This window comes from Chiloscyllium punctatum, chromosome 3 (assembly GCF_047496795.1).
Source record: "Chiloscyllium punctatum isolate Juve2018m chromosome 3, sChiPun1.3, whole genome shotgun sequence".
In the NCBI taxonomy this organism is placed as follows: domain Eukaryota; kingdom Metazoa; phylum Chordata; class Chondrichthyes; order Orectolobiformes; family Hemiscylliidae; genus Chiloscyllium; species Chiloscyllium punctatum.
Window position 1 is genome coordinate 7,305,037 of NC_092741.1, and position 21,451 is coordinate 7,326,487.

Genomic DNA, 21,451 nt, shown 5'->3' on the forward strand with positions numbered 1-21,451 from the left:
TGCTTCCTTAGCCACTTCATCGGCTAATCTATTTCCCCTAACTTCTAGTTCATTTCCTTTCTGATGACCATTTACATGCACTACTGCTATTTCTCGGGGAAGTAATAGGGACTCCAAGACCTGTTTAATCAATTCTTCATGTACTAATTCTTTCCCCTGGCTATTGATCAGCCCTCGTTCCTGCCATATCTTACCGAAAGTGTGCACAACACCAAATGCATATTTAGAGTCAGTGTATACTGTTCCCTCTTTATTCTCTAATGCCCTAAGGGCTCTTTCCAATGCATAGAGTTCACAAGTCTGAGCTGACCACCCATTTGGCAACCGTCCTGCCTCCACCACACTACTGTTTGTCCCGTCTACGACTGCATACCCATTATGCCTTTTCCCTTCAGTCACCCGGGATGATCCATCTATAAAAAGTCTAGCCCCTGCATGAAGTGGAACATCTTTCAGGTCCATGCGGACCTTAGTTTGATATTGTATAATGTCAAGGCAATCGTGCCCTGGATTCTGAGGAGAGTCTCCTTCCCCTTTCCAAAGAAAGGCAGCTGGATTTAAACAATTGTCAGTGACCAACACTAGATCATCCTTTTCTATTAATATTGCCTCATATTTCCGAATCCGCGAGTCTGTCAACCATCGCCCAGCTTTTTGGTTGAGGATTGTTCTCACTTGGTGTGGAGTGCTTACTATTAGGGCTCCCCCAAATGTAAGCCTTCACCAACAGTGCAGTGGCAGCCACAGGCTGCACACACTCAGGCCATCCCCGGGATACTAGATCCAGTAGCTTCGAAAGATATGCTACTGGCTGTCTCATTCCTCCCCACCTCTGGGTCAATACTCCCAAAGCCGCTCCCTTATCCACGGTAGCAAAGAGGTGGAAAGGTTTATCTAGAGAAGGTAAGGCTAACACGGGGGCATGGATCAGATCTCTTTTGAGTTTCTCAACTAGTTCTTTTTCCTCATCATCCTAACTTAGACATTTTGGTTCCCCCTCTAATAGTTTGAGATATAATTTCTTAGTCTTCTGTGCATAGGAATCAATCCACAATCTGCAATCACCCGTTAGACCCAAAAATTTGTGTAACTCCCATTTAGTGCTGGGCAGTGGCATCCCCACTATTCCCTCTATCCGTTCCGGGCTTATCTTTCGCTTTCCCTCACTAACTAAATGTCCCAAGTATTTCACTTCTTGCTCCACATATTGTAGTTTATTTTTAGATCCCCTCAGTCCCTGCTGGCCCAGGAAATTCAATAATTTGTTAGTGGCTTCTACTACTCTTTGTCTTCTTTTTCCTGTTACTAAGAGGTTGTCTACATACTGCAACAGGGTAGTCCCCTTGGGGCTGCTAAATTTCTCCAATATTTGTTCTAACATCTGTCCAAATAAATCCGGGGATTCCGTAAACCCCTGGGGAAGCACAGTCCACTGGTATTGCTGTTTCTGTCCTGTCTTGGGGTCTTCCCACTCAAAGGTAAACAAATTCCTACTTTCCTCCACCAAGGGACAAGCACAAAAGGCATCCTTTAACTCTATCACACTAAACCATTTGTGGTCATGAGGGATCTTACTTAATAAGGTATAGGGGTTTGGCACCACTGGGTGCCTGATCTGTACTATTCGATTTAATGTTCTCAAATCCTGCACCAATCGATAAGTTCCATCGGATTTCCACACTGGTAGTATTGGGGTATTATAAGGAGACATACATGGCTCCAACAGTCCATCTCGAATCAATCCTCCAATTACTGGCTGCAGTCCTCGTTTACCTTCTATGGAAATGGGATATTGTCGCTCACAGACAACGTCCCCTTTCCTTTTTAATTTATTTCTAGGGGAGGGATCTGTAATTTTCCACGATTCCCTTCTCTAGCCCATACAATAGGGTCTATCTCTCTCTCCACATCCTCTGTCAACATTGCCATTTGGACGACTAATTCTTTTTCCTGAATTCCAATCCCCAGTCCTAAGAGGATAATTAAATCTCTCCCTAATAAGTTACTTCCTATCTCAGGGATATACAACAATTCCCCTGTGACCCTATCCTTAGGACCTTCTATCATCATAGGTTCAAATACTGGAACAGTAAATCCCTCCCCTTTAACCCCTGAAACAGTAATTGACCATGTCGACATTTCTACTTTCTTTGGTTTAAAATTCAGCAATGACCGTGCTGCCCCCGTATCTCCTAGGAAGACTACCTCTTCCCTATAGGGTCCCACCTTCAGGTTTATCAAGGGTTCCTGGTGGGCCCCCGAGGGCAGGAACCCCTGACATCCCTATTCTTCATCAAAATTCATAAGCGGAATTGCCCTCTCTTCCCTTTTCAGAGCCGGACATTCCCGCTTAAAGTGTCCTTTCTTTTCGCAATAATAGCATCCTGCCTGTGGAGACCTCCAGCTCTGCCCCTGTCGCTCGAACCCTCTATCAAATACTCCCCCTTGTCCTCTCCCTCTCCCTCTCCCTTTCCCCCTTCCTCTCTGTCCGACCTGCTGCCACCCACCGCTCCAATTGCTCTCTATTGGTTCCATTCTTTTCTTAACTACCTCATCAACCGTAGCTACCATCATTTTCACCTTCTGTTTCTGTCTCTCATCCTCTCACTTTCTGTGCCTCTCTTAACAAGTCATCTAATGGCTTTTCACTCCACCCTTCTATCTTCTGTATCTTTCTCTGTATGTCTGGCCATGCCTTTGTCACAAAATGTACTTTCAAAAGACCCTGTGCCACTGGGTCTCAGGGTTCATTCCAGAATATTTCCGCATTGAGTCTCTTAATCTTTGCAAGAAAGCTGAGGGAGTCTCATCTTTCTCCTGTCTAACTTCAAAGGCTTTAGTCAAATTCTGTGACTTCGGAACTGCTTCTCTTATTCCTTTTAGAATCAGGTCTTTCAATTCCCTCATTTCTTCTCTATGCTCCGGATTTGGATTTTCCCACTGGGGGCCTCTGAGGGGAAACTTCACCTCTCCCTGTCCAGCATCCCCATCTCCAATCGGATGTTCCCTGTCCCATATTTTAATGGCTGCTCCCCGTATAAGTCCCCTTTCTTCCCCAGTAAATAGTATATTCAAAATAGACATTAACTCAGCCCAGGTATACAGACTGGGCCCCAAAAATGGATCAATTTGTTCAGACAGCCCCACCGGATCCTCAACCAGGACCTTCATTTCTTCTTTAAATGTTCTGACCTCCCCACTGCTGAGGGGGGCACTTACAAACCCAATCCTTTTGTCCCCTGTTGGTACCTCCCGAAGGGGATAAGTCGTTACGTTCTTCCCTTTTTTTTTGTTTTCCCCCCCTTAGGCTTTGATTTAGATCCTCCGGAGCCCTCCTCTATACCTACTTTGGCTGTGCTTTCTTTTACTGAGGATGGAGGGTCAGGAACAACAACATCCACGTCCACTGCCCCTTCATCCTCCTCTCGTGAATCATCTGTTTCCTGTCCCTGTCTGTCTGTCTCGCCTCCTCCCTCATTTTCACCTAACCTGATTTTATGGTACGGGGTGGCAAGCAGCCAAGAGGATCCCAGGGACGAGGTGGGACAGAGAGAGAATCCTTTGTCTTTACTACCGTCATTCCCAAACTGCCCTTCCAACAGGACGCATAGTCTGCCTCCTCCTGACTAAAAGGTTGTTTTTCATTCACATACAAATCTAAATACTGACAGACCCAATCCTCGTCCGAACCATACTTTGGCCAGAAGACAGCCGGACGAAGGATTGGGTCTTTGGTCCATGCTAAACAACAATATTTCATCATTTTCTTTTTATCCTTTGCCCTTGTACAAGTATTGCTTGTCCATTCCCGCAACATCCTCCCCAACGGACTTTCAGGAGGAATGTTACCAGGGACTTTTTCTTCTTCCTTTACTCCGTGACAGCTACTCGGCCTACCCCCCCATTTCCCGGGGCCCTCGCCAGTCCCTCAACGAGTAAATACCCCTTGTCCCGGCCACCAAGGCAATACTTAAAAGTCAGGTTTCTTATCTTGGTCTGTGCACAGAGTTGCCTGGCCCCTTGTCGCCGTATTTTCTATCGAACGCCTATCCCTGTCTGATTCAGATGTCTCTCTTGTGGGATTCGTACCAGTCGCCCAAGGGAGCAGACCAAACCAGGACACGAAAACGCTCCTCAATGGGGAACGGGACGCGTCTTCCCAGTGTCCAAGGCCAGCCACTCCCCCCGGTGATGGAAGAAAATCCCAGACAGCCCCCAATTGTGAGAAACAAAGCTCACACACTTCAATAATTGCAGTCCGAGACAAAATCTGAATCAGCAGTGTCCTTTATTTTACACTTGCAAGTGGGTGAGATGTCCAGTGCCGATAAGGTAGAGGACATACACACACCAAGTTCAATTCATACATAATATTTATATGATTTGATGTCTTTTGTTTTACATTGCTCCTCCCCTGCTTACATCGTCCACTTCCCTAAGACCGGCTCCCATTACCCCTGTTTATCTCTTGCCTTATCCGGCCTTGTCTGTGACAAAATGCTTATTTCTGGCCTCACAAGGCTGTTTGACCTCATCCTGCTGTAGGTCATTGTTAGGCATATTCTTTCTTCATCATTATCTATCCCCTTCATCTGTGCCTTTCCCAAAGCCGTTCTGATCCCTATGACCCTTTTAATTGGGGTTTGTTCCTGTGTTTTTGTAAAAGTGGGAAGCAGATGTTTATACCTACTGTTTGTACAGGCGTATCTAGCTTAACTTCATCCCCTCACAACATCTTATCTATTTGCCCGTAATGTCTACCATTGTTTTGCTGGCACATCTCATTCTGACATACAATTTTAGCTAATATAAAAACAATTATATATTTCCTCCACATCGTTTCTATTCTTGTTGACTCAGCTCTTGGCTAAAACAATTACACACTGGTGTGACCTCATTTACTTTGTAAAATGGAATTGTAGAAGTAACATTATTTCCCCCACATCCCACAGAATGGACTCCATTTTGGACCATGCACCTTAAACTGGAGTGGACTCTACATTTTGAAGACTCTATTTGGACTGTGTACCAGAAAGGACTCTTTTTTTTTGGTAATTAACTGTATTGTGTTGTTTGTTGGGTCTATCACTTGCACTGTCTTGTGAGTTCCTGGGTTTGACAGGGCTTACTGTGAGCTAGGAGGCTCATGGGTCATCCTGAAAGCTGTCACTCCGAAAGCCAGAGGGTGGGTAGGCCATCCTGTTGCCAGTCGCCCTGAGAGCCAGATGGTGGGTCGGCCGTTCCGAGCGCTGTTGTCCCGAGAAGGGGTAATCGGGACGGGCTGTCCTAGAGGTGGTCGAAAGGTGTGTCAGAGCAGCCGAGAGCCAGAAGGCGCATAGGGGCAGGGTGAGATCTGGAAGGCTTTTGGGCTGCCCTGCATGTTGTCGTCCCAGGGGAGGGGACAGGCTGTCCTAGAGGTGGCCGTAAGGTGTGCCAGGATAGCCCACTGGCCGGATGGCGCATCGGGGTGGGTGAGAGCCCAATGGTACGTAGGGGCAGACTGAGAGCCAGAAGGCAGGTAGCCGTCCTCAGTGCTGTCACCCCGGGCAGGTACCGGGGCGGGCTGTCCTAGAGTCCAAGGGCTAAACCCTACCACAAAATTAACATTGTCCTTTTCTCAAAAAGTAAAAAGAGAAAAAGAGTAACACACAGGCTGAGGATGGTCAGTGAAGCTGTGGAAGGTGGATAGGCTGTCCTGACCGCTGTCACTGCGGGCAGGTACCGGGGCGGGCTGTCCTAGAGGTGGTCAAAAGGTGTGTCAGGGCGGATCGAGAACTGGAAGGGGCATGGGATGGACTGAGAGCCGGAAGGTGTGTAGGGGCGGGCTGGCTTAGAGTGGCCGGAAGGTGGGAGGGACAGGGGCTTGCTGGGTCGGTATTGTCTGCACTTTTGTTTGTAACAATATTGTCTCATGTACAAATGTCATTGTCACTGTCTTTTCATATGTGGAACTGGGATTTGAGGTTTGTCCTCATCTCTCTGTAAACTGGTTGAACGGAAGGGTTTGGGGCCTGGCTTTGCTGCTCCTCTCCCTTGTAAAATTGCTGTTGTGTACGGCTGTAAATGTTAAGTTTTCCTTTTTGTAAACTGTTTTGTAATGTTTTAATAAAATAGTAAATAAATAAATAAATAAATGAGACATTAGCATGATTGCTATTTGGCAGTATTCTGGGGGTTTCTGATTAATAGAGAAGTATCATCAGGCGATTTAGAAACTCCTGAGTTCAGGGAACTGACTGCAGGTTGGCTGGTCACAGCCAGTGTGTTACTGTTGTATTTGATAACGGATTCGTAAGCTGGCTGGTCACACAGACAGTGAATACTGTTATATTTTAGTTCTCATTGGGGAACTTGTTTTTTTTGCCCCTGTATTTTACTGGATGGTTGCAGCCTGTGTGTTACTTTTTTTGTTTTTTGAGCAAGGACGATGATGGTTTTTGTGGCAGGGCTTTGTCCTTGCACTATGGTTTGTAGTGTTTTCACCTTTCGGGGTGGTTAAGAAGTTTAAGAAAAGCTATTCCTGTTGCATTTGAAGTGAATGAGAAGTGATAATTTGTTTGAAACTTCTTTCAAAATGCCTGGGCCTCAGGCAGAAGTTCTAACAGTGTTTTGTTATTTCTGTTGATAACAATGGACTGTCTAGTGAGCTAGAGATCGGGGGTGGAGTCAGGATGCGATCAGATAAAGAATTGGTCCACCTCAGTGCTCTCACAAGTGAGCAAACCATAATGCCAGAAGTAACCTCAAACTTGCAGGAAACTTGGATATCGTATTGAAATTAACAAAAGATTAACAGCTACAAGGGTTTACCAACAAAGATGATGACACACACTCAGGTAAGGGTGATACTTTATGAATCAAATCAAGACCTTTTTGACAGAGTTTAGGAGCTACACAGCTTTGCATTGGAGTTTCTGCAATTTGAATTTGTTGATTATATTGACCTAGCATTTCTGGTGATGCTACTCAACATGGAACCATTCATTCGAATAGTTTACTGTTAGCACTCCAATTAACTTCAGGATCCAGATCTGCACATGGAAGGATGTGCATTGCAATTGATAGACAATGGAAAAGATGATTGGCGATCTGTCCGGTTTCACTTGAACTGGCCAACACACTGCTAGTTTGATGGAGGGAGGGTGCGAATGGCGCGGGTGAGGGCAGACTCCCCAAGTAGAGACTGGTTAGTAATGCACTTGAAGGAGTTCCATATACTGGATTAGTGATGCTGGAAGAGCACAGCAGTTCAGGCAGCATCCAACGAGCAGCGAAATCGACGTTTCGGGCAAAAGCCCTTCAGTCGATTCCGCTGCTCGTTGGATACTGCCTGAACTGCTGTGCTCTTCCAGCACCACTAATCCAGTATTTGCTTTCCAGCATCTGCAGTCATTGTTTTTATCTTGTTGAAGGAGTTCCAACCAAGTTTGTTCATTATATTCCCAAATCTCATTCAGGATTTCCTGATGAAGCTCTATCTGTGTTTAGAATTTTGACCTTTCGTAGATAATTTGGTCAGTTAACCTTGTGAGAGAATGGATCTGAAGGTGTTGTTTTTCATTTTTAGTAGTTCAGTATCTGCTGAGTTTGTCAACAAAGATTCACTTGTTAGTTTCCTATTCACCACTGCATTCTGCAAAGCCCTTTCATCAATTAAATCGCCTTGAAATATCCTGTTATGATGCTCAAAATGCATAAAGTTAATTTTCACACAACAAAGCTGTCAGCTGGAATATGTGCTCAGTTCTCTGGAGTGGTACTTGATCACTTGACTGTTTTGCCAACTAAGTCACAGAGAGTCTGCAGTTTGGAGCTTTATTAATATAAGTCAAATTAATTTTGATTTGTTAATGGTTGTATGTTTAAACCAAAACATAGGAGCAAATTGCTGCAGATGCTGGAATCAAAAAATATTCTGATGAAGAGTCACCTCGACACAAACATTAGCTTTGAGTGTGTGGTGCTGGAAAGGCACAGCAGGTCAGTCAGCATCAGAGGAGCAGGAGAATCAATGTTTCAGGCAAAAGCGTTGTGTGAGGAATGTTACCTTGCTGTCTCTCCACGGATGTCGCCTTGATTGATGTTCGCATATTAAGTCACAGATCATGTCCCAGCTGTATAGCTAAAACCAGACGTCTTGCTTGTTGGCTTCTTAGGCAAATCCACACACATCAAAGACATGGAGGGCTCGGCTGAATCTATTGCTTTCTTCTCTACGTGTCACGTTTCATCGAGGTAGTGTCCTAGGCCCAAGCATCTTCAGCGAGTGGTTAGAATATGCAGTGCACTGCCTGAGAGAGAGGGTGCTGGAGGCAGATTCAATGGTGACTTTGGTCGGAGGGTCGGACACTTATCCGAAGAGAGAATATTTGCTGCAGGGCGAGTGGGACTGGGGAAGTTGCTCGTGCAGAGAGTTGATGCAGACATGACAGGCTGAATGTATCATTCAATGCGTGCAGTTCTGCAGTTGGTTACCGGCTCTTCAAAAACGCTGTGCTGCAAGAACGGGCGTTTTGCTCAAGCAATCAGGCTAGCAAAAGCGCGCGAAAACAAAACATGTAAGCATTCTTATTCAGTTTACAAGTTGCGGAATCACGCTTCCCTTTTCCCATCCTATCACAACCTCACTTGTTTTTCTCTAATTTTCCTCATCTGACTACCCTGCTGTCCTTGTCCTTGTCTGTTACAGCCTGTCTGTTATTTTATCCAGTTCCCCTTATCATACTATAAGCTTATTGTGAAATGCCCCTACTGCTACTTTTGTGGTCAGCTACAACACTTTAAAGTTAATTCTTAGTTTAAAACTATTTCTTAAACAAAAACCTCTATATTTGTTAAAATCTTAGCCTTAAGTATGCTGCAAGAATCCCGCAACTGTTTGTGTAATGTTCCCATTCCCCATCCCCCACAACACCCCGTCACCCATCTGCAAAAACATCTCTAACCACTACCTGTGGAAACTACATTTCTAATCTCCCACAATTCCCCCTTTTTCTTTTTCTCTAACTGTTGTTTCTGCACTAATTAAGTCTCCTTTAATTCATTTTGTTATGTTCTGCCCTCTTATGCCTTTTGGCGATGAGGTTCACAATCTTATACACTGTATAAAAGCATCTGATGATGTATTTGGGTTCCTTCCCTAAGGGATATCATCAGTCGGCTCATTACCCATTTTAGGACATTGTATCCTACCACCAGACCCACTAATATCAATAATCCATAGATAGCCAGATTGACTAACCACCTTCCCCATGACTAACCACCTTCCCCAATTAGTGCACAGGTACCACCTTCCTCTGCCAGAATATAATCTAGAACCATCCTGTTCTGAAGAGTTGTTAGCCTAGTGGCAATCATTTCGGTCGTTATGGCTGCTACTTGGGATTGGGCATCAGAAGTATTGTTGGCCAACTCTTCCAGGGAAGCCGCCAACTTTTGTGTTTCTACTCCTGCTCGAGCGGCCCCATACATAGGTATCAAAGTCCAGAGGAGGCGATCTCCTTCGGTTACTTTCCGGATTACTCGCCTTCCTCCCTGTTTATTCCGAGGTATTTTTGGGGCTCTCTTTAGCAGCCTCAAATGGGGAATTATAAAGGCGAGGTAGCAGCAGCCACTCCAGCCTTTCTGGTTTTGAGACAGTGTTTGATCAACATCATAACATACGTGAATTCCTACACATTCGGTCACGCGAATGTATTTTTCCCCGGGAATAAATGGATAGGCTTCAGGCCGTATACCCAATATGTTCCGTTTAATATTCGGGGAATGGTCGTGGAAATGGCTTGACTGGTGTAGACTCAAGATGATTTTCCTAATCGGAAGGGTGCGGTATCATTCTGATTACAGAAACAAGTGGTATTTACTGCTCCTTTCGGGGGGGGGGGGGGGGGATCTCTAAGGCCATCAATAGCACCCAGTGTTTTTGGGGCTGGTCGAGGGAACCATCCTGCAAAGTTATAATTACCCCTGTCAGATCTCCATTTTGTATTGTTTGAGCCCGAGTCAAATTATTGTACATCATACACTTCTCTTTCAGGAAGTGGTATTACCGTGAGAGGAATTCCGGCTTCCCCATGGTGTGGGATCTCAGCCCATACCCAACAGTCGGTATGCCCCTTTAGCTTAGCATAGTTCTGACATAAAGCGGTAAAATGATTTTTCCCATCCCCCCTTAGCAGCTAGCGCCAATATTATCGTGTCAATATAAAGCTGACCACTCATTCCAGCTCACAACCCAATCTGTCTATTCCCTAACCCTTTGTATGCCAGGGAGGAGGGAGTCCAAGCAACACTTACAATTGTTTTGGGATACAGTTTTTTAACCAATATTTAATAGTCTCTTATCTCAGTCCATTCTTTTTGCTCAGCTTGACTTTCAGAGGGTTGTCTGTAGGATGAGCTTACCACTCTGCCGAAGGGGAAGGAGCGTCCACGGGGCCCTCAACATGCGTGTGATGACTCCACCCTTTTTCAGCAGTTCGGACGGCTGTTTCAGTAGTCAGGCGGGTTAGGAACGGTCCCTCCCAGCTTGGGTACAGTTTGGTATCTTTCCAGGCCTTTATCAGGACCCAATCACCCGGTCGTATCTGATGTACTGCGAACTCAAGTGGAGGTGTCTGGGTCAACAGACCCTTCTTCCTAAGGACAGACAAAGAAGAGCAGAGCGCCACAATGTAGTTATTTAAAGAACTTATCATTGAACTCTACAGTTAGTAATTGTCCTGTCACTTCCTCTTCATCTCCTCTAATTAGGGTTGGCTGAAAAATAGGCACCAAGAATTCTTTCTGAAGAAGGGCTTATGCCCGAAACTTCGATTCTCCTGCTCCTTGGATGCTGCCTGACCTGCTGCACTTTTCCAGCAACACATTGTCTCTGAATCAATAGTGTCATTTATTTTACACTTGCAAGTGGGTGTGATGTCCAGTGTCTATAAGGCAGAGGACATACACACACCAAATTCAATTCATACACAACATTTATATGATTTGATTTCTTTTGTTTTACACTGCTCTTCCCCTGTTTACATCTTCCACTTCCCTAAGACCGGCCCCCATTACCCCGTTTATCTCTTGCCTTATCCGGCCTTGTCTGTGACAAAATGCTTATTCCTGGCCTCACAAGGCTGTTTGACCTCATCCTGCTGTAGGTCATTGTTAGGCATATTCTTTCTTCATCATTATCTACCCCCTTCATCTGTGCCTTTCCCGAGGCTGTTCTGATCCCTATGACACTTTTAATTGGGGTTTGTTCCTCTGTCTCTGTAAAAGTGGGAAACAGATGTTTATACCTACTGTTTGTACAGGTGTATTTAGCTTAACTTCATCCCCTCACAACATTTTATCTACTTGCCCGTAATGTCTACCATTGTTTTGCAGTCACATTTCATTCTGACATACAATTTTAGCTAATACAAAAACAATTATATATTTCCTCCACATCGTTTCCATTCTTGTTGACTCAGCTCGTGGCTAAAACAATTACACACTGGTGTGAGTTTATTTTACTTTGTAAAATGGAATTGCAGAAGTAACATTAATTTACCTGTATCCCACAATTTACCCCTTTTCTTTAATTACCATTTGTTATCTTCTGCATTTTTCTTTTAGGGGCACCTCTTTCATCAAGGCTGTTTCAATCAGTCTTTGGGTGAGCACTCATATACAGGGTATGATACAACAGCCAATGGCCACCAATATCCCGACTACTACTATCAGGGAAGTAAGGATAGAAACCGCCACCCCCTTCCATTTTCCAAACCAGGACTCAAGCCATCCTGTGAGAGATGTGTCTACTCCTGAATTCTCAGCCAGTTCCTCTGCTAAGGTAGTCAATCCCCTTAAGGCCCGAGTAATTGAACCATCAGGTGCAGTGTTATTTGGAATAAAGGTGCAACAACTTCCTCCTAACATCACACACACACACCCTTTTCCCACTAGAATCATATCAAGGGCCATTCTGTTTTCCCATGCCATTCTACTTGTCGCATCAAGCTGTTCTGATATTCCTTTAACCGCATCTCTTGTGTAATTTATAAATCGCTGTTGATTATAGAAAATGTAATTTATCCAATCTATATTTTTATTAATTATTACCCACCAAAAGAGAGCTGACTCAAAGCCTGCTACAATCTGGTTACGAGCCTTGAATTCATACGGTACTCCCCTAGGGACTCCTGCCGAATCGAGATAAATCCTGTCATCGAAAGAAGTGTCTAACAGTAATCTCTTACCCCTTCCCTTTTTCCCTCCTATCTTTTCCTTCTCAAATGCCAGGGTAAATGGAATTGCCAATTGTACAATTGCACATATCCCTCTCCAATCAGGAGGTAGGGTGGGTCTCAATATTTTGCCCCCACAGTCCCACCACAGATCCGCTCGGGGAACCTTTAATGCTGAGTAGTTCCCTCCCTTCTCTGTTTCAGTGACATTCTTAATCTCTGTACATAATTTCAGCTCCCCCAAATCTTTCGACTGACTTGTACCTCGTCTACGCACATACGATGTGTGATTTCCAACTGCGGCGGAAAATAGGGGGGGATCTTTTGCATCTTTCTTCTCCAAGGGAGGGAACATCAGAGATCGGGAGGTACAATTCCTATCATTCCATGCAGTCTCATCCTGATACAGGGCTATCATACATTTCATGCCCTTCCTGTCTCGCTTCCACCCGAGCGGAAAGGGAACCACCTGGGCCACTGGCCGACCGGAGGCACATGCATAGCAATTACTCTTGTTCAGACATCTCACAGTATACTTTACCCATTCAACCCAGGCATTTGCATCCCCAGTTTCTATTTCAATGGCCTGTTTCAAGTCCTTTACCTCTATAAATTTTACTACTTTAGGATCAGCGGGAAGGGTGAAAGATTGTATCTTATTACCCAGTAGTTCTACCCATTTTTCCTGTCCTACACTAATTCGAAAACAATAGCCCAAGAAATCCTTCCCATTTGCTTTCATTTCTATCCCAAACGTTTCATTTCGTTGTATCTCATAGGTGCCCCCCCCCCCCAGGATTGTTTCGTGCCATGTGGTTTTCCTTATCGTTAGGTATATTGGGTTACACTTTTTATCGGGACAGTCGCGAGCTGGTCGGAAGGGGGCCCGGTGTACTGTGACAAGACCATTATACTAAGTACCATCTTCCAAGGCCATCCCCATAGGACTTAAGATGTATCTCAGAGCTGCGGTACTGTCTCTGATTATCTACATCTCCACAATTTACTAAGCTGCATACATCAGCGTCTATTACTTGTGGATTATCAGATTCAGGAACCGTTAATAATACATATGAAAATGATATTTGACGAAATCCTAATACTAAAAGGGCTAGCATCTTAATTCTAGCAGCATTCCCAATATTCTAAACTCATTCTGAAGCACAAAAAAACTTAATATACAATCTTACAGAAATAATCCCGCACTCGTGTCACCACTGTATAATTAGTTACTCAAAGTCTCTTTAGTCTGAGCTTCAGCGGGTCTTGCATTGATTCGGCTGTCCAGACTTCTTCCTCAACTGGAGATTCCACTGGCCCTTTGATCCGAGTGTAGTGAGTTCCGCCTTTCTCCGTCGTCCTTATTGCCGTTTCGGTCGTAAAAAAAGCCTGGTACGGCCCTTGCCAATCCGGCTGCAATTTAGTCTCTGTCCATGATTTTACTAAGATACAATCGCCCGGCTGGATGGGATGAACGGTGAATTCAAGGGGTGGAGTCTGTGCCAATAAACCCTGTTTCCTGAGGAAAAACAAAGAGGAGGACAAGCCCAGTATGTACTTCTTTAAAAACAAATCTTTAGTTTCGGGAATTGGCAATTCTCCATTCGTTCCCAGATAAGGTAATCCAAATAAGATTTCATAGGGGGATAGTCCCAAGTCTTTCCTTGGGGCTGTTCGTACTCACAAGAGAGCTATAGGTCAACATTTGGTCCAAGGGAGTCTGGTTTCTATTATCAATTTAGAGAGCTGTCGTTTGAGTGTTTGGTTCATTCTCTCAACCCTTCCCGATGATGGTGGGTGCCATGGAGCATGGAACTCCCAGGAAATTCCCAACCCTTTCATTACCCCCTGTAACACTTTAGAGGTAAAGTGAGTTCCTTGGTCGGAATCAATATGGTTCACGATCCCATATAGGGGAATTATGTGCTCAATATTGTTTTAGACACTCCACTCGCAGTGGCGGTAGCTAGGGGGTATGCCTCAACCCAACCAGATAAATGATCTACTATGACTAGCATATATTTTAGTCTCCCTACCCTGGGGAGTTCAGTATAATCTACTTGTATACTCTGGAAAGGTCTCAATCCTGGGTCTGTTCCTCCCGGGGTCTGTTTTCTCAAGACTTTCTTATTTACCTTTTTGCGTATGATACATCCCTCACAGATTTGTTTAGCAATTGTATATATTCCTTTACATCCATATTCCCTAAGAACCAAATCACACATTGCTTGTACTCCCCAATGGCTGCCTTGATGTAGGACAGCCATAATCTCTCGCATCATCATTTTGTTTAACATTTCCCTTCCATCAGGTAACCTCCAATGCCCATCTGCTGTTTTTAGAGCCCCAAAATCCCTCAATTCATTTTCTTTGCTTTCAGTAAATATAGGAGCTTCCCAGGACCTGGGACAGTAGGTATGAGGGAATGAATCACCACTTCTTGTGAGTTCAGGGCTGCTTCCTTAGTCACTTCATCGGCTAATCTATTTCCCCTAACCTCTGGTTCATTTCCTTTCTGATGACCATTTACATGCACTACTGCTATTTCTCGGGGGAGTAATAGGGATTCTAAGACCCATTTAATCAATTCTTCATGTACTAATTCCTTCCCCCACCTCTGGGTTAATACTCCCAAAGCCGCTCCCTTATCTACAGTAGCAAAGAGGTGTAAAGGTTTATCGAGAGAAGGTAAGGCTGACACGGGGGCATGGATCAGATCTCTTTTGAGTTTCTCAACTAGTTCTTTTTCCTCATCATCCTAACTTAGACATTTTGGTTCCCCCTCTAATAGTTTGAGATATAATTTCTTAGTCTTCTGTGCATAGGAATCAATCCACAATCTGCAATAACCCGTGAGACGCAAATATTTGTGTAACTCCCGTTTAGTGCTGGGCAGCGGCATTCCCACTATTCCCTCTATCCGTTCCGGGCTTATCTTTCGCTTTCCCTCATTAACTAAATGTCCCAAGTATTTCACTTCTTGCTCCACATATTGTGGTTTGTTTTTAGATACCCTCAGTCCCTGCTGGCCCAGGAAATTCAATAATTTGTTTGTGGCTTCTACTACTCTTTGTCTTCTTTTTCCTGTTACTAAGAGGTCGTCTACATACTGCAACAGGGTAGTCCCCTTGGGGCTGCTAAATTTCTCCAATATTTGTTCTAACATCTGTCCAAATAAATCCGGGGATTCCGTTAACCCCTGGGGAAGAACAGTCCACTGGTATTGCTGTTTCTGTCCTGTCTTGGGGTCTTCCCACTCAAAGGCAAACAAATTCCTACTTTCCTCCACCAAGGGACAAGCCCAAAAGGCATCCTTTAAATCTATCACACTAAACCATTTGTGGTCATGAGGGATCTCACTTAATAAGGTATAGGGGTTTGGCACCACTGGGTGCCTGATCTGTACTATTCGATTTAATGTTCTCAAATCCTGCACCAATCGATAAGTTCCATCGGATTTCCGCACTGGTAGAATTGGGGTATTATAAGGAGACATACATGGCTCCAACAGTCCATCTCGAACCAATCCTCCAATTACTGGCTGCAGTCCTCGTTTACCTTCTATGGAAATGGGATATTGTCGCTCACAGACAACGTCCCCTTTCCTTTTTTTAAAAATTTACTTCTAGGGGAGGGATCTGTAGTTTTCCACGATTCCCTTCTCTAGCCCATACAATAGGGTATATCTCTCTCTCCACATCCTCTGTCAACATTGCCATTTGGACAACTAATTCTTTTTCCTGAATTCCAATCCCCAGTCCTAAGAGGATAATTAAATCTCTCCCTAATAAGTTACTTCCTATCTCAGGGATATACAACAATTCCCCTGTGACCCTATCCTTAGGACCTTCTATCATCATAGGTTCAAATACTGGAACAGTAAATCCCTCCCCTTTAACCCCTGAAACAGTAATTGACCATGTCGACATTTCTACTTTCTTTGGTTTAAAATTCAGCAATGACCGTGCTGCCCCCGTATCTCCTAGGAAGACTACCTCTTCCCTATAGGGTCCCACCTTCAGGTTTATCAAGGGTTCCTGGTGGGCCCCCGAGGGCAGGAACCCCTGACATCCCTATTCTTCATCAAAATTCATAAGCGGAATTGCCCTCTCTTCCCTTTTCAGAGCCGGACATTCCCGCTTAAAGTGCCCTTTCTTTTCGCAATAATAGCATCCTGCCTGTGGAGACCTCCAGCTCTGCCCCTGTCGCTCGAACCCTCTATCAAATACTCCCCCTTGTCCTCTCCCTCTCCCTCTCCCTTTCCCCCTTCCTCTCTGTCCGACCTGCTGCCACCCACCGCTCCAATTGCTCTCTATTGGTTCCATTCTTTTCTTAACTACCTCATCAACCGTAGCTACCATCATTTTCACCTTCTGTTTCTGTCTCTCATCCTCTCTCTTTACAAACACTTTCTGTGCCTCTCTTAACAAGTCATCTAATGGCTTTTCACTCCACCCTTCTATCTTCTGTATCTTTCTCTGTATGTCTGGCCATGCCTTTGTCACAAAATGTACTTTCAAAAGACCCTGTGCCACTGGGTCTCAGGGTTCATTCCAGAATATTTCCACATTGAGTCTCTTAATCTCTGCAAAAAAAAAAGCTGAGGGAGTCTCATCTTTCTCCTGTCTAACTTCAAAGACTTTAGTCAAATTCTGTGACTTTGGAACTGCCTCTCATTCCTTTTAGAATCAGGTCTTTCAATTCCCTCATTTCTTCTCTATGCTCCGGATTTGGATTTTCCCACTGGGGGCCTCTGAGGGGAAACTTCGTCTCTCCCTCTCCAGCATCCCCATCTCCAATGGGGTGTTCCCTGTCCCATATTTTAATGGCTACTCCCCGTAAAAGTCCCCTTTCCTCCCCAGTAAATACTATATTCAAAATAGACGTTAACTCAGCCCAGGTATACAGACTGGGCCCCAAAAATTGATCAATTTGTTCAGACAGCCCCACCGGATCCTCAACCAGGACCTTCATTTCTTTTTTCAATGTTCTGACCTCCCCACTGCTGAGGGGGGCACTTACAAACCCAATCTCTTTGTCCCCTGTTGGTACCTCCCGAAGGGGATAAGTCATTACGTTCTTACCCTTTTTTTTGAAGAAATATTGCAATATTTCTAGCTCCCCATAATTCAATCACCAATTCATCAATTCATGCTTGACTAACTTTAAAGCCTGTTCCAAACTTGTAAATATATTTATATATTTACATTCATTTATTCAGTATTTAATATTCAAAATGTAAAATGCATACAGTTCTCAATTTTGAAATCCACTGTAATCACCCAGTTTTAGTCCCTTAATTTAAATCCAAAATTAGTTTTCTTAAGTAGTGCTGACCAATTATTGCTCAATTACAATACTATAGGTCGTGAAATAATCAGAGCTGCCTTAAAAGAATTTGTCTATTCAAGTTAAAAAAAAACTTCTAATGCATGAACAATGGCCGAATCCAAGGTCACAGATATTAACCATAGAATTTTGTTTTTACTACAATCTAATGTTGAATTGAAACTTCAACTGTCCTCCATAAATCACTTTTATGTAAAGATAAAAGAGATTAGTTAGAAACTGATAGTAAGGCAGTCATGACCTGTAAGAAGAACAGGAGGTAGCATTCTTTTTTTTCATAATCTCTATAGAATCCTTAACCTTTAAAGAAATCATGTTAAGTTTCCATAATAAAAATCAGATTCAAAACTGTCCCGGAACTCAAGCTCCAGGGAATAAAACGCAAACATTCAATCACCAACAAACAAATGTGCATTCAAACCAAATCACAAAGGGTTAAACTTTCTACCAGCTGTACAGCTCTCTTCATTCTCTCTCTCTCTCTCTCTCTCTCTCTCACTCATTGACAAACAAATACAGATATTTACAAACCCAGTCTTTGTCCGACCTGTCTTTTGGCCAGAAGAGGTGGGACGAAGAATGGATTCCTTAGTCCATACGAAGCAACAATATTTAATCATCTTTTTCCCTTGTACAAGTATTATTTTGCCAATTCCACAACATCTTGCCCAAAGGACTTTCTGGAGGTATGTTGTAAGGGACCCTGCCTCCATTTCCATTGCTTTTTCCTTCTTTTGTTTTCCCGGAGGCTTTTTCCTTACCCACGGCACAACCCATGTTGAGTTCCTTCATTAGTCCCTTATTAACTACTAAAACTCAATCCCGGCCACCAAGGCAATACTTAAAAGTCAGGTTTCTTACCTTGGTCTGTGCACAGAGTTGCCTAGCCCCTTTGTGCCGTATTGTCTATCGAGCTCTTATCACTGTCTGATTCAGATGTCTCTCTTGTGGGATTCGTACCAGTCGCCCAAGGGAGCGGACCAAACCGGGACACGAGACCGCTCCTCAATGGGGGACGGGACGCGTCTTCCCAGTGTCCAAGGCCAGCCACTCCCCCCGGTGATGGAAGAAAATCCCAGACAGCCCCCAATTGTGAGAAACAAAGCTCACACACTTCAATAATTTCAGTCCGAGACAAAATCTGAATCAGTAGTGTCATTTATTTTACACTTGCAAGTGGTTGTGATGTCCAGTGTCTATAAGGCAGAGGACATACACACACCAAATTCAATTCATACACAACATTTATATGATTTGATTTCTTTTGTTTTACACTGCTCCTCCCCTGTTTACATCTTCCACTTCCCTAAGACCGGCCCCCATTACCCCGTTTATCTCTTGCCTTATCCGGCTTTGTCTGTGACAAAATGCTTATTTCTGGCCTCACAAGGCTGTTTGACCGCATCCTGCTGTAGGTCATTGTTAGGCATATTCTTTCTTCATCATTATCTACCCCCTTCATCTGTGCCTTTCCCGAGGCCGTTCTGATCCCTATGACCCTTTTAATTGGGGTTTGTTCCTCTGTCTTCTGTAAAAGTGGGAAACAGATGTTTATACCTACTGTTTGTACAGACGTATTTAGCTTAACTTCATCCCCTCACAACATCTTATCTACTTGCCCGTAATGTCTACCATTGTTTTGCAGTCACATTTCACTCTGACATACAATTTTAGCTAATATAAAAACAATTATATATTTCCTCCACATCGTTTCCATTCTTGTTGACTCAGCTCGTGGCTAAAACAATTACACACTGGTGTGAGTTTATTTTACTTTGTAAAATGGAATTGCAGAAGTAACATTAATTTACCTGTATCCCACAGTCTAAAACTTAGGGATGACCATGCCACTCCCGTGTCTACCAAAAATACTGCCTCCTCCCCTTCAGGTCCCACCTTTAGATTTATCAAGGGGTCCTGGTGGGTTTCAGGAGGAAGGAACCCCTGATTCCCCTATTCCTCATCGAAGGTCATTAGGGAAACGGTTTCCCTTTCTCGTGCTAATCCTGGGCATTCTCATTTAAAATACCCCACTTTTCCGCAATGGTAACAACCTGCCTGTTGCCTCCTACCCCGGATGTCTGACCTTGGTCTTTCGTGTCCTCCCCTATCCTTCCTGTTATCCCCTGATCTCATTCTCCTTTTTATTATTTCTTCTACTGCTGCCACCATCATTTTGTCTTTCTGTTTCTGCTTCTCGTCTTCCCTTTTCACATACACTTTCTGTGCCTCACATAACAGCTCTTCCATCTGTCTTTCACTCCATCCATCTAATTTCTGTAATTCCTTTTGTATGTCCGGCCATGATTTAGTCACAAAAAACTGGACCTTTAGGAGTCGCTGAGCTACCGGATCACCGGGATCCATTCCCAAATATTTCCTTGTGGTCTCCTTGAGCTGAGAAGAAATGCAGAAAGGGTTTCATCCTTCTCTTGTCATACTTCGAAAGCCTTAACAAAGTTTTGTGATCTAGGTGCCACCTCTTTAATTCCCAATATTACCATTTCCCTTAGATCCCACATTGATTCTCTATTGTGTGTTCTATTATTATTCCAGTGAGGATCGGCATTCGGGAATTTCTGATCTGCCAGGACTACATTTAGTCCGGCAGGATGCCTCTTTTCCCATTCCCGTAAGGCTGCTCTCCTGATCATACCTCGTTCTTCCCCTGAAAATAGGGTTCCTAGAATTGCCATCAGTTCTCCCCAGGTATATAAATTGTGTCCTAGGAATTGATCTAACTGCTCAGCCAGTCCCACCGGATCCTCTATCAAACTTTTCATTTCCTTCTTCAGGAATCCTGAAGAAGGGCTTATGCCCGAAACATTGACTCTCCTGCTCCTTGGATGCTGCCTGACCTGCTGCGCTTTTCCAGTAACACATTTTCAGCTCTGACCTCCAGCATCTGCAGTCCTCACTTTCTCCTCCTGTATGTTTCTTTCCGATTGACATATATACTTAGATCTTGGCACAGCCAATCTTCATCGGACCCATATTTGGGCCAAAAGAAATACCAGACTCCTTATTGCATTCTTGAGTCCAGACAAAACAACAGTAGTTTATCATTATAGCCTTATCTTTCCCCCGCGTCCGGGAGTTGTGTACCCAATTTCCCAACATTTTCCCCAAAGGACTGTCGGGCGGAATATATTCCCCTCTAACGTTATTTACAGATCGATCGTTACACAGGCAACTCCCCATGCCTCCCATTGTTGCTATTTAATTAATCTTAACGAGGTCCGGTGTCAGCTTCTTCCGCACCCCCTTCAGGGTCCTGACTAGACACCTTACTTGTCCAATTAATCTGACCAATTATATATTTTTTGAGACTTCAACTGTTCTCCATAAATCACTTTTATGTAAGGATAAAAGAGATTAGTTAGAAACTGATAGTAAGGCAGTCATGATGTGTAAAAAGAACAGGAGTTAACATTTTATTTCCTTAACCTTAAAAGAAATCATGTTAAAATTTCCATAGTAGAAATCAGATCCAAAACAGTCCCGGATCTCAAACTCCAGGGAACAAAGCACAAACATTCAATCACCAACAAACAAATGTGCATTCAAACCGAATCACAAAGGGTTAAACTTTCTACGAGCTATACAGCTCTTTTCTCTCTCTCTCTCTCTCACACACACACACACACACACCGTGTCTCACAGACACTTTGAGCTTCCCGCAACGGCTCCTCTAGCTTTTGGATATTTTTCTGGACGTCTGGCCATAAGTTAGTTATGAAGTGTACCCTCAGTAGCCCTTCAGCTACTAGCCCTTCTGACACGAGCTGTTTTCCAATGACATATGCTTTATTTTATATCTCGCCAATTCCCCATACATTTCATACGTCCCCGACCACCAAGGCAATACTTAAAGGTCTATTTTC

The 21,451-nt window shown here is 43.9% G+C and overlaps 1 protein-coding gene across 12 annotated transcripts in view; it reads right to left on the reverse strand.

Moving 5' to 3' along the window:
* LOC140455365 (uncharacterized) overlaps positions 1-21,451 on the reverse strand; it is a 33,487-nt gene that overhangs the window by 8,072 nt on the left and 3,964 nt on the right. For 2 of the 12 annotated variants that reach the window (XM_072550203.1, XM_072550159.1), the window contains 2 exons: positions 13,409-13,737; positions 10,405-10,638 (listed from right to left, as the gene is read on the reverse strand). The exons of 1 other annotated variant lie outside the window; for it this stretch is intronic. Coding sequence is in view for 1 of the 11 variants with exons in the window: in XM_072550231.1 (XP_072406332.1) it covers positions 10,405-10,638 (234 nt within the window). In the remaining 10 variants the exon portion in view is untranslated. Of the gene's footprint in view, positions 1-7,327; positions 8,531-10,404; positions 10,639-13,408; positions 21,448-21,451 lie in introns of those variants that run through there. 9 more of the 12 variants (XM_072550231.1, XM_072550190.1, XM_072550177.1 and 6 more) reach the window with 8 other exon arrangements.